At 45.9% G+C, this 15686-nt stretch overlaps 1 protein-coding gene across 1 annotated transcript in view; it reads right to left on the reverse strand.

Annotated features, from left to right (window-relative positions):
- Positions 1 to 2006: 2006 nt before the first annotated feature.
- Positions 2007 to 15686, reverse strand: part of LOC117826706 (double-stranded RNA-specific editase B2-like) — a 37967-nt gene continuing 24287 nt past the window's right edge. Inside the window, exons 4-10 of the mRNA XM_034702962.1 lie at positions 10380 to 10497; positions 7841 to 7967; positions 6029 to 6198; positions 5747 to 5900; positions 4199 to 4380; positions 3857 to 4038; positions 2007 to 2174 (exon numbers count right to left, since the gene is read on the reverse strand). Of these exons, the coding sequence (XP_034558853.1) occupies positions 2007 to 2174; positions 3857 to 4038; positions 4199 to 4380; positions 5747 to 5900; positions 6029 to 6198; positions 7841 to 7967; positions 10380 to 10497 (1101 nt within the window). The remainder of the gene's footprint in view (positions 2175 to 3856; positions 4039 to 4198; positions 4381 to 5746; positions 5901 to 6028; positions 6199 to 7840; positions 7968 to 10379; positions 10498 to 15686) is intronic.

Here is a 15686-nt window from a genome sequence, read left to right on the forward strand (position 1 = left end):
TTTATACAGAGGTTGTTTCCTTTTAATAAATACGAGTTTAAGTCCACGTGTTGTGTCTGTTTCCTTATTCTGCTGAATCAGTATCTGTGACTTCTGTGTTTTCAGGTGCTGCTGGTCTTAAATCTCATTAATGAATTCTTTGTAAAGCATAAAAAGTCCTCACTTTAGATCAGCTCACAAAACCATGAACAAGCAGCTTATAAGTCCTTTGTGACTACCTTGATTAATCATAATTTGCTATGTAATAAGGTGTTCACTAAACCTTACTGAATGTTAAAATCATAACCTGTAAATGTGCTTATAACTGCTTTATAATGACCATAATAGCTCATTTGTAATTGGTGAATCCATCATTTATAAAGTATGAACAAAGAGTTAGTTAACACATTATAGAGAGTCATATTCATGAATAATAAAACATTTATAACTGTGTTTGTACATGATATATAAATGAGTATTAATGTATGAACAATGCTTTACAGATGATGAGTTAAGTATTAATTAATGCTTAATTAATGCTTAAAAGTGTGTAGTTAATATAAAGTGTTACCATAGTTTTTGGTGGTGACATAATAAAGTTATGGTAAGTCGATGAGAATGGATACAGGTTGATGCAATGACCTCTTAACAACATAAACAAGTGTGGACAGGACATGTGTGTCCGATACACTTTGTCCTCTCTTGGTGAGGTAGGCAAGTATGTATGTGTGTGTGTGTGTGGACACTCTTGTATTTCAGTGTTTGTGAGGACCAATATGTGATTGTGATCACAGTGGGGACAGTATTGGAAAGTGGGGACATTTTGAACTTCTACTAGGAGTTGATTGAGGGTAAGAGATAGTGATCGTCCCTTACCAGTACATACATGAAACCAATACAGGCTGGTACAGCGGGATGAATGGGGCAGAGTGGATTATCTTCGGGGTGTCAAATCCTACTTGCATCGGGTTAGCCTGCGCCGTCGTTTTTGTTGTGTTCTGTGCACTTTTCCTCCAGTCATGCCGTGTTAAATTTATCCTCATCTAGCCTCTCCAATGTGGTCCGTGTTTGTCAACTAATAAAAAGAAGCTAACGTCTGTAGCTAACCGTGTGATATAATAAACTGCCAGTTTGTTGGTATATGCTGTAGACCTTTTGGCGCCCATCAAAGCGTCCTCGTCCTTTACTGTTGAAACACGTCTGAGTGGTTATCTGTCGGCTAACGGAAAGATAACGTTAGCGGCACGTTGAGGGGGAACTGAAAACAAGCTCCAGAAGAATCACATCCCTGTTTCATAACCAACAACAGTAACGGACAAATTTCACCAGATCTGTCTCTGATCCGTCACGGCACCAGATCTGATAGGTTTCTATTCTAGTCAATGTGTTAACTTCCACTGGATCCACTCCGACGGTTCCGGCTGCGTATATGATCCGGCAGGTCAGAGCCCTCTGGATCAGATACACAAGACTTCTATGTTTGCCGGATGCCGGAGCACGACGCATCAATCTCAACAGAGCAGATGGAGCGGGACAGGAAGTCAGGTTTCACCAAAACAAAATGAAAATATCCGGTTCATTTTCAGAATAAAACACTCTGTGTTATCACCAGATCGTATTTCACTTAACTACAACAACAAACCGTCATGATGGAGTCAACAGGTCAGAGGTTTTCAGAGGACCAGAAAGACAACATGGATGAGGAGAGGAGGAGGAGGAGAATCCTTGATTCAGTGATTACCGTAGGAAAACCCTCGGTCACATGACTCCAGCTGTCCAGCGGTCCTGCTCGGTACCGGACCGGACTTGGATCTGGTGGAAGTCCCTTGTAAGTGACGATGTGAAGCACTCAGTAACTTGGGTTGTAGGTGCTGCCAGCTGGATGCAGGCTCCTCTCTGTGCTTTGAGTGCATGTTTAAAAATAATGATGTAGAGCCACAACCCCCCCCCCCCCCCCCCCCCCCCCTCCATGATCCCACTCATGGAAAATGAACTTCGCTCAAACCCTTCAACCTTTAACTCAGTTTTCATGCACTGATGTTAAAGCTGCAAAGTTCTGCAGGTTTTCTGAGCCATGTTCCCAGCCCGCCGCTCTGCAGAGCGCTGGTGAACCGCTGCATCCCTCTTTGGTAGCGCTCGGCGGCCATCTTGGAGCCAGAATATGTTGCAGTGGCGCCCGATAACTTTCCATTTAACTAAGAAATCAAACAGAAACACGACAAGCTGTCAGAAGTGGAACAACCAAGTGAACAAAGACATGCAACGACAGCATCAATAATAATAATACTTTTTATTTATAAAGCGCTTTTCAGAAACTCAAAGACACTGTACAACTGTTAAAATCAATACAAGCAAGGAACAAGGAACACAGATCAAACAAAACAACAGTACAATCACAAATTAAAAGCTAACTTAAAAAGGTTTTTAACAGAGATCTAAATGCTGAAGGGTCAGAACAGTTTTGGATATGGGAGGGGAGAGAGTTCCAGAGGGTGGAAGAAGGCTCTGTCCCCCCCAGGTTCGGTGCTTGGTTCTGTGAGGTGGAGACAGGAGGTTGGCATGTGAGGAACACAGCTTACGAGAAGGTGATGGTGGAGGAGGTCAGTGAGGTAGGAAGGGGCCTGGTGGTGGAGGAGGTCAGTGAGGTAGGAAGGGGCCTGGTGGTGGAGGAGGTCAGTGAGGTAGGAAGGGGCCTGGTGGTGGAGGAGGTCAGTGAGGTAGGAAGGGGCCTGGTGGTGGAGGAGGTCAGTGAGGTAGAAAGGGGCCTGGTGGTGGAGGAGGTCAGTGAGGTAGGAAGGGGCCTGGTGGTGGAGGAGGTCAGTGAGGTAGGAAGGGGCCTGGTGGTGGAGGAGGTCAGTGAGGTAGGCAGGGGTCTGGTGGTGGAGGAGGTCAGTGAGGTAGGAAGGGGCCTGGTGGTGGAGGAGGTCAGTGAGGTAGGAAGGGGCCTGGTGGTGGAGAAGGTCAGTGAGGTAGGAAGGGGCCTGGTGGTGGAGGAGGTCAGTGAGGTAGGAAGGGGCCTGGTGGTGGAGGAGGTCAGTGAGGTAGGAAGGGGCCTGGTGGTGGAGAAGGTCAGTGAGGTAGGCAGGGGTCTGGTGGTGGAGGAGGTCAGTGAGGTAGGAAGGGGCCTGGTGGTGGAGAAGGTCAGTGAGGTAGGCAGGGGTCTGGTGGTGGAGGAGGTCAGTGAGGTAGGAAGGGAATGGTGGTGGAGAAGGTCAGTGAGGTAGGAAGGGGCCTGGTGGTGGAGAAGGTCAGTGAGGTAGGAAGGGGCCTGGTGGTGGAGGGCCCCTGAGGACAGGGGTGATGTGGTCACGGGAGCGGGTGCAGGTGAGGAGGCGTGCAATATAACTTCTTACTGTTCAAAACTTTGATTTTAAGTTTTCATGTCCTCTCAGTTCAGCCTTCATTCATCCTCTCCTCATGATATTCACAGCAGACTGTCGTACGTGGAGTCCAGTTGCTTTTGTAAATAATTTGGTCTCTCTCTGCCGTCATCACATTTAAAAAACAAGGCCGTCTGGTCCACTGCAGCTCTCTCAGCATGCATACTTCAAACTCACAGAGGACAATAAAACCCTGCTTTTTAAAATATTGTATTCTGTTTCGTTTTTTGTGAAGTGGTGTCGGTGGTGTCTGTTCTGATTTGTTAAGAGCGATCAAATTTAATAGACTCCGCCTTTTTTTTAATGATCTGAATTGTGTTACTAATTGATCAAACGTCTAATCCCATTATCTCACACCCATCCTCCTGAAAAGAGCTCCTTTCAAAAGAAACCCAGATGATGACATCCTCAGCAATTTTTCATGTAGCCTCAGAGTAAGTCACCTCCCTTCCTGCCTCAGCGTCTCCCCTACAAGGTCTCAAGTCTCTGCGACCTACCTGCTGCTGCAGCGTCTGCCAGCGGGCGAACATGAAGCGCCTGCAGAGCCGTGACGGCGTCCCTGAGTCCTTTCTCCTTCCCGTGGAGGTGCTGATCTCCTCCAAGGCTCCGTCACCGCCGCTCCAGTTCACGCTCACGTTCGGTGCTTTCCCTGCCGGACGGACGTCGCTGCAGCTCAGACCTGAACCACAAGAGGAAGCACATGAAGGGGTACCCATCCGCTGGGTTCTCACAAATACCAAAGTTTAATGGGGTATTTAACACGAATAAATAAAGCGGTGATGATCACATTTTCAAGCCTGACTCGTCTTTATTTCAACATCAAAGTAGCGATGACCTACAGCCGAGCAGCAGCTGCTGTCTCCGGTACGGGAACGGTAGGTGCTTGACGGGTGCGAGGCGGCGTGCCATCGCTCGGCCCAGGTGACCCGTGTGGCTGAGTGTCCCCACCGTCAGGCTGTGCAGGTATACCGGCTCCACCAGGTGGGATAAGAGAGCTCCTTGCAGGCCCAAAACGCTCCATCTGTTGAGACACACACACTTAAAGAATGGGGAGAGGCAGTGCGAGTGCATGCACGCAAGAAAGTAACAGACACGTTCCCTTTCCTTGTCCTTTACCCACTCCATGAGACCAAAAAGAGACTTAACCATTGGTTCATGGCGACAAAGCTGATTCACATCTGAGCTTAGGCAACTTATCTGCTTATCTGAGATCAGGTTGCGGGGTAGCAGTCTAAGCAAGTAGACCCAGACATCCCTCTCCCCAGCTATGTCTTCCAGCTCTTCCTGGAATCCAGAGGTCTTCCCAGTCCAGACTGAATATATAATCCCTCCAGTGAGCTCTGGGTCTACCCGGAACACCTCCAAAGGGAAGAGTCCAGTTGAACCACCTCAACTGACTCTTTTCAATGCGAAGTATTAGCAGCTCTATGCCGAGCTCCGGACCCTCTCTCCAAGGCTGAGCCCAGCAACCCTTCGGAGGAAACTCATTTCGGCTGCTTGAATCCGCAATCTCCAAAGCTCCTGACCAAAGATGAGAAATTTGAACGTAGATCGACCGGTACATCGAAAGGTTCCCTGTCCCTGACTCAGCTCCCTCTTCTCCACCACGGTCCTGCAGCATCACCTGCATTACTGCTGACGCAATCTGCCTCTCAATGTCACGCTCCATTTAACCCTCACTGGTGAACAAGACCCTGAGGTACTTGAACTCCCTCACTTGGGTCAAAGTCCTACTCCCGACCCAGAGAGACCTCGGGCTTAAAGGTGCTGACTCTCACCCCAGATGCTTTGCACTTAGCTGCAAATCGCCCCAATCCCAGCCTGATGACGCCAACAGAACCACATCATCTGCAAAAAGCAGAGATGGAAGTCTGAGGCCCCCAAATTGGAGATCCTCCTCACCCCCGGCTGCTCTTTGAAATTCATGGAGTCAAACCTTTAAGAGAATGTTTAAGTGACACTGCAGCTGGGTTAAATCTTTGAGTCTGACACTAGCTGCAACATCGCAGAAACTACTGTTTGCTGTGTCTTTTAAAATTCTGGACTTTGGGTGCTGACTTAGTCTAATGGTTAAGTTGCCCATGTAGCGGGTGGTCCGGGTTCGAATCCAGCCTGCGGCCTTTCTCCTGCATGTCATTCCCCCACTCTCTCCCACTTTCCTACGCTATCCACTGTCTTCTCCTCTATAAAATAAAGGTGGAAAAGCCCAAAAATATAACTTAAAAAAAACAACAAATTCAGGACTTCAAGTTTTTGAAGCAACATGCCCAAAAAAATATGCAACAGGGTTTTATCTGCCAGTTTGCATATCTCAAATGTAATGGGCCAATGTGAGTGAGACTCTTGCTGTAGTGTTAGGAATCTTCAAGGATGGGTTAAAAACTCACTTTGCTATCTTGTCAGTGCAGGACATGGTGACCTGATGTTTGCCTAAGGTCACACCACCCATCTTCTGTTTCTCTCTCCGTGCTGTGAGAGGCAGCGTCCCCTCCCCGCCGTCTACCTTCTTCCTGAGGTGACAGCGAAACCTCCGGCTGCGAACTGCAATAAGAGAAAAAAGAGAAGAAGAAGAAGAAGAAGAAGAGTGACCAATGAGCTCCCAACGAGGATGCCTGAAGATGAAGGTTCTTGTGTCGTTGTTATCAACATTCACTGAATGTGTTCCTCACATGCAGCAGAGCTCTCGTAGGGGCAGTTGAGTCGGGCGTCTCCGCACGGCGACGAGCTGACGTACATGTGGAAGAGGACGCCATCTTGTAATCTGAAGCTGATGCCACCACTTTCACCACCAACTTTATTTGGTGCAAAGATAGATTGTTCCTCACGGTGTGCCGGCTTACTTCAGAGGGAAGGAAGCAAAATGTTGAACATGATACAGAAACAGAAGACGTCTTCACACATAGAACATCTGAAAATGGAATAATCCCAAACGAGTGAACTGAAGGAAGATGTGCAGGGACATGAGCAGAGTAAGCTCATACTCTGAAGTCGTTTCTAGCATTAAGTTGGTGAATGTTCCAGATCCAGGTTTAAAACTCTGGAGTTCAAAAATAAAGCCTGGATAAAAAACTGCAGTTCCTTGAGTGACCACTTGAGGCTGGCTCCAAAAGCGAGTCAATCTCCATCAGAGCTAATATAAAAGTGTAAAAGTTTTCCTGATTAGTTCATTTTGATTAAATCCAGGCTAAAGCGAGGCACACTCAAGATACTCAGGACAAATTTGGGACCGATTTCCCGCCCTTCCAACAAAAGTCAGGATTTTGATGCATCTTAAGATTATCCTCTCAGATTTAGGAGTGTTCTGCTGGGAGGAACGTCGGGGCAAAACAGATCTGGAATCGTAACTATTAAACATGTCTAATATTTATGATGAGTGGGGGCTCTTATGTCAAAAATGTAAAGATCTGGGCGCTGACTTAGCTCAATGGTTAAGTTTTGTGCCCTTGTAGAGCGGATGGCCCGATTTCGAATCCAGCTTGTTGCCTCTTTCCCCCTCTCTCTCTCAGTTTTCTACTCTATCCACTGTCCTCTCCTCAAAAAGTAAAAGTGTAAAAGCCCAAATATATAACTTTAAAAAATAAATAAAATGTGAAGATCCTGTAGTCTGGCCCAGGCTTAGGAATTAGGTCTCACTCAGGCCGCAACCTCCAGTCTAAAAATATGAGTCCAATGCTAAAGTGTTAAAAACTGCAGTTCATCGAGGATCCACTTGAGGCTGGCTCCAGAAGTACCGGAAACCACATACACACCAATTCAAAGAAGCCGATCTTTACAGCAGAAATAAACATGTTTACAGCCTGGTTCAAAAGACGAGTGTAGTCTGGATAGCTCATTTCTTGATCGGCACACACTGAACAGGGGGGTGAATTTTTTTATAACGCGGCAATTTCAAGATACTGAGATTACGAGTCTTCCAATGAGAGGCACAGCTGACTAGATTGACAGGCGGGAACACTGTAGCTGTTGGCGAGGAGGCTCAAAGCCCGCCTCTTTACGTCTCAATTGTTCAACAGCAGCAATATGGCCCCCGCCGCCGATCGGCTTCAAAACCAGGTTTCAGAATCAGATGGGTGACGTCATGGATAACACGTCCGTATCTTATACAGTCTATGGTCTCACTGTGGGCGAGAAAGCAAATAAGGTTAATTTAGACCACTTCAGCTCCAACTCTGAGCTAAAGTTATGCTGAGTTAGCATTTCCAATATGGCAGCCACCATATCCTCTTATATGGCGTCATAACCCCTCTTCAGAAACCAGTGGTTGACATCACTAAAGTTATATTTTTGGGCTTTTTTCCCCTGTATTTGACAGGACAGCTGAAGAGAGACAGGAAATGTGGGGAGTAGAGAGCGAGGGAGGACATGCAGTAAATGGACTTTAGCCTTTGTATGTGGGGCGCTTAGACTGCTAGGCCACCAGCGCCCCGGTGGTTGACATCACTAAGACTGCGCCCATGTTTTAGACAATCCATAGTTCATACCAAAGCAGCAACTCCAGCTGGGCATACAGGAATCGAACCAGCGCCCTCCTGCAGATGACTTCAGCGTGGCAGTCTCTGAGAGTGCCACCAAGGTCACCCGCGTTGTCTGAGTCCCAACACTTTGTCCCTGTGGCCAGACACACAACCCGAGCAGATCTGAGGTCAAACCCTGGAAGACATGTTGAACAAATGATTGCCTCTGTGACGGAACAAGACATTCGACACGATGCAGTTTAAACATTTGACTCTCGGAACAGGAAAACAAGACATTTCTTCTCCTCCGCCTGTGACGAGCAGAGCGTTAACAGACATAGACGGGCTAATGAAAAGTGTATGATGGAACAATCACTGCCATGTCTCAAAAACAGGCTTTTGTGTTGCAATCTGGCCTCATCAAAGATTCACAGGGCGCTGAGGATGACTGTCTCCCCTCTGGATCTGCAGGGTAATTTGAGGTAACGTGTTTGTTTGACTTGCAGTGATAACATTTTTTTATTAGAGTGACTCAGACACTTCTGCATCTGTCTGGTTGCTTTAAACCGAAAGGCAGCATTGATTAGTTTCTTCTTCTTTTAAGTCACATAATGTAAGATGCTTCATCAACTATGTATCACGTGCGGTCGCATTTAAAAGGTGACAACTGTAGTCCTGTAGGGAGTTCACAGAGTTGCATCGGAGCAGGAACAGAAGCATGTAATGCTAATGTTACAAGCTAGCAGACTTCTCCCAAGACACAATGTTCCTTCTAACTTCAAACTTTCAATGGTTCTCTGGAGATGACCACCGTCGTGCTAACACAGTGAGCTGACAGCGAGCAAGTGTGCAACTATCACATCATGTTTAGTGAGGATAACGAGACGGCAGCCCTCCTCGGAGTCCCCTTTAAAGTTCTCCATCTTCCTGTTGTGCTGCCGTCTGTTAGAGTGCTGCTATAAGCTGCTGACAATGTGCATTACATGTATAAATCCAACATTGTCTAAGCCAAGGCTGGGAATTTCTGTTTATTTGGTGTTGGATTGGATTGATCTAGATTGACTCCAGGAATGCAGACCTTCTCATTGTACCTAAAGTCTCTAAAAAATATATGGGAGGTTGAACCTTCAGAAATCATGCCCCTCTCCTTTGGAGTCATCTATCAGTAATGGTCCAGGGGGCAGACATCCTGTCCACGCTTAAAACTTTCCCTTTTTTAAATCGGCTGGTTTAGGCTTGGACCAGACCCAGTTATTCTGCTATAGGCTTGGATGCTGGGGAACCATCCTAGGAAGACATCCTATATATTTTTTTCCTTTTTGATAATTTTTAATCAGAAGTTCTGGCTCATGCTTAGACAACCCTCTCCTTTGGAATTGCTTTCTTGTCAGAGTCCAGCAGACTCCCTCTCTTTTTTAAGAATAGGCTTAACACGTACTGTTTTTGATAAAACTTGTCGTAAGGGCTGGCTCAGGCTTGGACAAATTCCAGTTAGTCTACTATAGACTTGGACTGCTGGGGGGCCTGAGACAAAACTACAAGACCAGTTATGCTTCTAGAATGCAGGCCCACTTGTGGTACCTAAAGTCCCAGTAAGTAAGATGGGAGATAGAGCCTTTAGACCTTCAGACCATTCTCCTTTGGAATCAAGTCAGGGTCAAGGAAGCAGAAACCCAACTGTTTTTCCCCTTTTTTGTAGAATTTTATCAGAAGTTCTGGCTCAAGCTTGGACAACCCTCTCCTTTGGAATTACTTTCTTGTCAGAGTCCAGCAGACACCCTCTCTACTTTAAGAGTAGGCTTAAAAACTTACTCTTCTGAATAAAGCTTATGGTTAAGACTGGCTCAGGCATGGACCAGACCCAGTTAGTCTACTATAGGCTTGGACTGCTGGGGAGACTGACACAGAACTACAGGACCAGTTACGCTTCTAGAATGCAGGTCCACTTGTGGCACCAGAAGATCCCAAAAGTCAGATGGGAGATAGAGCCTTCAGATATCCGACCCTTCTCCTTTGGAATCATGTATCTGTCAGTGTCAGGGAGGCAGACATCCTATCTTTCCCCCCTTTTTAGTAGAATAGTATTGTAAGTTCTGGCTCAAGCTTGGACAACCCTCTCCTTTGGAATTACTTTCCAGTCAGAGTCCAGCAGACACCCTCTCTACTTTAAGAGTAGGCTTAAAAACTTACTCTTCTGAATAAAGCTTATGGTTAGAACTGGCTCAGGCATGGACCAGCCCCAGTTAGTCTACTATAGGCTTGGACTGCTGGGGAGCCTGACACAGAACTACAGGACCAGATACACTCCCAGAATGCAGGCCCACTTGTGGCACCAGAAGATCCCAAAAGTCAGATGGGAGATAGAGCCTTCAGTTATCTGACCCTTCTCCTTTGGAATCATGTATTTGTCAGTGTCAGGGAGGCAGGCATCCTATCTTTATTGCATATGCAAACATCTCACTGGTTTCATCTCTGAAGAAAGGCCAAACACAGGGTGCCTCCCTCTCTTATGTCTTATCTGGTCTTCTCATAACAGAGTTTTGAGCATCGTATCTCCAGCACTCACCTCTGGTCATCACGATTCCCGCCAGGACTTTGTGACGGGCGTTCGAGGTAGAGTGATAACTGTAAGTCAGCTCGGTGTATTTCTCTCTCACCAAGTGGAAGATCGACTCGGCAAAGAACTGCAGAAGAAGAGAGAGAGATAAAGACAGTGTTAAAGCAGGAAAAAAGGCGATTTTTGGAGCACTTCTTTTTATCTCTTGTCCTCCTCTCACATTTTGACATCTTTTAAGGATGTAGAAGACATCGATCACCGGGTCATTCTGGTTCAGCTCCAATGTTATGTTTACCTTTTGTTTGAAACAAAATCAGTGTATCAGTGATGTCTGAAAGTTTCTCTCTCTCAGCTCCTTGGTAAAGCATTCCTGCATGTCACAATATGCCTGATTATAGTTTTAGAGGACTGTCACTCATCATGGAGTTACAGTCAGACCCTTTTTGTGGTCCACAACATGCCAGGAGGAGCAGGACACAAGACGGCTGTGAGGAGACTTAATGGGAGGAGGGTCTGTGACGCTTTTAACAGGATCATACAGTTTACCCATCAGCTGTTAGCAGCCCGTAGCATGTCGATGCTAAACGATGCTAGGCCCGATGTTCCCTGCTAGCTGAGGAGAAGGAGGCGAGGACAGCGTGCTGGTACTGAGGTGCAAGCTAAGAAAAGACGACATGGACCTGTCCTTCCACCCACCGTTATGTGGACTGTAAGATCTATCTATGATAAGGTGGACCAGCTAACCCAGCACCAGAGTAGCATCATGCTAACAGAGCTAACACCGGACAGGAACGCCACCTTGGAAGGATTTCACCTGCTGTGGGCGGACAGGATACAGGAGAGCCAGACTGAACTAACTGGTGAAGAAGTCCAGCTCAGTCCTGGACCCTGTGGAGGTGGTGGCTGACAGGAGGATTATGGACAAGCTGTCGTCTCTGATGGACATTTCTTTTCTATTTTATTCTTGTTAAATTCTTGTTCTGTACACCTTCTTGTTTGCTGCTGTAACTCCATGAATTTCCCCGTTGTGGGACGAATAAAGGAGGATCTTATCTTATCTTATCTTATACACATCAGCTGTTCTCACCTGATTTCAATGCCATGGTTTTATGCTGCTTCAGTTACCTGAGGACAGTATTTTGTATCAATGCAGGACTGGATTACAATGCCCCGCTCTCTGCTCCCCATGTTTCTGGTCTCTCTTCAGCTGTCCTATCCAATGAAGCCAGGAAGAACTTAAAACATGGCTGTGGACTTTGAGCAGTTCTCAGTTGCTTAAACTTACAAGGTCAATGAAAAGTTCTCAAAGTCTCTGAGCTGAACGTGATCAGCGTCAGATATATCTCATGATATAAACGTGCAGAATTTACACTCTTCATGTCATTAACCATCTAAAACTCCCCAACATATAACCGGGACATGACCTCTCCGTGTGTAACCGTCTGTATCTTAAAGGTCTTAACTTTTTTTATGCGGCCCTCATATTGTAAGAGCAGGGTGCGTCTCTGGAGCGAAACTCTCTCGCTCGACGTTTTCTGGATGACAGTGGCACAAGGTCGTGTGTAATGAGTGTGTTAAACAATTATCTGTCAGATTATTATGCTCTTCACACCGCCTTCCCGCTCCACCTCAGTCTCCTTGGTCTGCTGCTGCTCCTCCTTCATCTCTAATGTGCTGTAATAATGTTCATTAAAGCGTCCCGCCGCCTGATAGACGGTTCATACTGAGGAGGGGGAGGAAAATCGAATACAGACAAAAGAGGTGGAGGGAAACTTCTCTGAATTGTCAGCTTGATGCAATGATTTAAAAAACAACAACCTTTTGTTCAAATCAGGGCGTCAAAATGTTACGGTTCTGCACACTCTACATAAAAGTCCATCTGCACTCAGGGGATTTTCAGTATGGGAAGTGATCTGATGTAGTCTGAGTAGTATTCATCAAGCACACATCTGAAGGCTTTGGAAAAATGTTTGTATGGAGAGCAAAAGCAGGCACAAGGCATCACAAGTGGTAATCTGAGGAGGATATCTGTATGAAGAGCAGCTAACAATCTGTTCTAGATCAAACATTTACACTGAGACACAAATCTGCTTGATGCTGTGTCACTAAAGACAATCAGCGTTTAGATTTCCTGACTTCCTGGGGCGCTGGTGGTCTAGTGGTCTAAGCGGCTACAGTCCTTGTTGCAGGGGTCGCCGGTTCAATTCCCGACCGGTTGATTTCCTGCATGTCTTCCCCCGCTCTCTACTCCCCGCATTTCCTGTCTCTCTTCAGCTGTCCTATGGAATAAAGGCAAAAAGCCCAAAAAATATAACTTAACCTATAAGATTTCCTGACTTCCCTGAACGCAGCATCAGAAATGATGGATCCCACCTCCATTCAACAAACAAACATTGTAGATGTAGTTTTCTTCTCCTCTTGAGGACAGACCTGACAAAGCTTGACTTTTCACTTTTGACTAATCTGCTTCATGATTAGGTGGGAATCGAAAACTGGATCCGACTTAGAACTGGTTCCAATTGATCAATGCCACTGGAATTGTACACCTCAAATGTTATCGATTCTTTTTAACCATTTATTTCCCAGCATGACGTCACGTCCCGGTACGTTGCATTACGTCACACACTCTGCGACGCAGAACTCCTTCAACCACGAGGAAACATGGAGAGGAAGAAGCGTTTTTCCCTCTCCAAATTTAAAGTATTTTCCTCCAGGACGTCCAGGACATCCAGGGCGCACATCTGGACTCACACGGCCGAAAATGAGGCACCGAGAGCGGGTAAAATACCTCTGCGATGACCCCCGGAGGAAAAGCGTTTTTCCTCTCCAAATTCAAAGTCTTTTCCTCCAGGCTCGAGGGTCCATGTCCGGACTCACGCGTCCTAGAATGAGGTCAACCTATTGTTCAGTATGTTCAAGTTGAATATGTTCATGTTCAGTCTTGTGCAGACATAATTTTGGAAAAAATAAAATAGTTCCTTTTGGTGCAGAAGACTGGGAAGAACAAATTTTTTCCCCCTTAAAGAAATACTCAGGAATTGTTATGAGACTTGATAAGGAATTGGATTGATAAGCAGAATCGACAATGGCATTGAAATTGATCAAATCTTATCAAATCCTACCCCTAGTCATGATGTTGTAAACTCTACAAACTTCAGATCTCTGAAACCCAAGAACATCACAACAGCATCAGTTCCTGTTCCAGGTTCATACCGCTGAAGAAAGCCAGAGATATGCCTCTGTGGAACTTCCTGTTTACAGGAAGACTCTCTACTACTGAGACTCTCAAGGATAAAACGGTCCATGAAACGACAGTGTTTATTTTGCAGACATATCTGAACTCTATCTTCTTGGATGACAGTGTGTCCATCCCTGTGGCTGAATGTTGTACACATAAAGATGTGGAGTCTTCAGTTTTACAGACGAGCACACAGGACACCATCCAGCTCTCAGGCCTCAGGACATGACGGCCATGCTGATGCGCGGCACACTCCATTTGGTAGCACACAGCCCAGCTCAGACCCATTTATCCAGACCATTTAGACGAGCAGTGGAAGCTAAAGAGACGATTCAGAGTCACTGTCTGTCCCCGCTAATGTCCCCAAGAGAGAGAAAGATGTCTTTGACAAACGCAGGATTCACTGATGCTCTGAGTCTGAGAGACGTCTTTTTAAAATGCTCACCAGATCATTCTAGTCCAGGTAAGTGTTTATAAAGGTAAGAGGTAATATAAGGTGAGATTTCATACGTGCTTCTTGCTTACGCCACAAGTGAGCCCCACCATAGCAACCTTAGCTACCGCCTCTGTCTCCTGAAAGTACGCTGTTTGGTCCGTCATGCTGTTACCGAGAACAAGCACATCAGCTTGAGGCTTTACAAGACCGATCCGCCTCGTGACAGACATGAAATCTGGGTAATCCATCGGTTTCCCAGATTAGTATTCTTTCACTCTTTGAATGATCCCAGTTCCTAAATCAAGAAGATATTCTTTGGACTTTGTGTAGTCATGAGAGTAATCAGGAACCAACATGGACCCTTTGACGGACATGTGTCATGTTTTATTGCTCAGGACTAATCTCAGTCAACCAACTAACGGATATAACCACAATACCATATCTAACTCTACACATGAGCACAACGGTTTAATGTAAGATTTCAGCCGACAACAAACTAATTTCAAGTTGTACTGAAGTCAAAGAACACGGTTTACTTACAGGTGGTCTGGTCTAACCAGAACCTGGACCTTCTTTCCTTAAAGGTGACATATTATGCTCTTTTTCATCAACATATCTTGGTCTAAGAGGTCCCCAAAACATGTCTATAAAGTTTATTGCTCAAAAAAACACTTTGAAATCAGATTTTGGTCTGCCTGTAAACCCCTCTTTTTCAGCCCTGCTCAGAACAGGCTGTTTTCTGTGTCTGTGCCTTTAAATGAGAATGAGCTCTCTGACCACGCCCCCTCAGGAAGTGGATTTGGCCTCGGCTGTCCAGCACGTTGATCTAATGTTTACATGTTGGTTGAATATACACGGCTGCTCACAGACCCGCGTTACTTCAACCCTCTGAATCTGATCCAGATTCTGATCCTGACGGAGAGGCGCCTGCAGCAGGACCTTTCTGAACCATTGGTCACAGATTTAGTGTTTCTTGTTGTTTTATTTGTCAGTATGTCGACGTGTGTCTTGGTACACAGCTAACAACATGTAGCTATGTGGCTATGCTAACTAGCGCTAGCACTTTTCCATGAAAACTAAAAATCATCCACTAGATCTTCAAATCTGCAGACGTGGGGAGTAAAACCGACCTTTGTGTTTATTAAGACAGCCTACAACTAGCATGCCTCCCTCCTAAGCTCCTTGTTAGCACACATGTGTGCAGGGAATGAAAAACGGAGGAGGGGTTGAGTTGTATTTTATACAGTCTATGGGCTGAACAAGCTCCGAGCTCTGACTTCCTGTTACAGACCGGATGGCGTTGTGACGTATGAAAAACACTGAAAACTGAAACGGCTGGTGTCAGCACACATTTACAGAAAGGTGGAGAAATCAGAACAGGGGCAGAATGGATTCTTTTACTTTTCAGGGGGTTTGTAGACAGGGACACATATTTCAGGTAGAGAACCATTAAAAAGTCCATTTTGCATGATATGTCACCTTTAAGGCCCTAAAACTCTGCTCATGTGAAGTCCTTTGTCCTGTTTTGGTTGATCCAAAGACATCCTCCACTCTGCGCCCTTTGAGTTGGTAACAGGAAGTTGACTTAAGCCTGATTAATAGTTCTGCGTCGAATCAAGTGTTTCGGCGGAGTATTGCTGCC

The sequence above is a fragment of the Notolabrus celidotus genome, chromosome 15 (genome assembly GCF_009762535.1).
Source record: "Notolabrus celidotus isolate fNotCel1 chromosome 15, fNotCel1.pri, whole genome shotgun sequence".
NCBI lineage: Eukaryota > Metazoa > Chordata > Actinopteri > Labriformes > Labridae > Notolabrus > Notolabrus celidotus.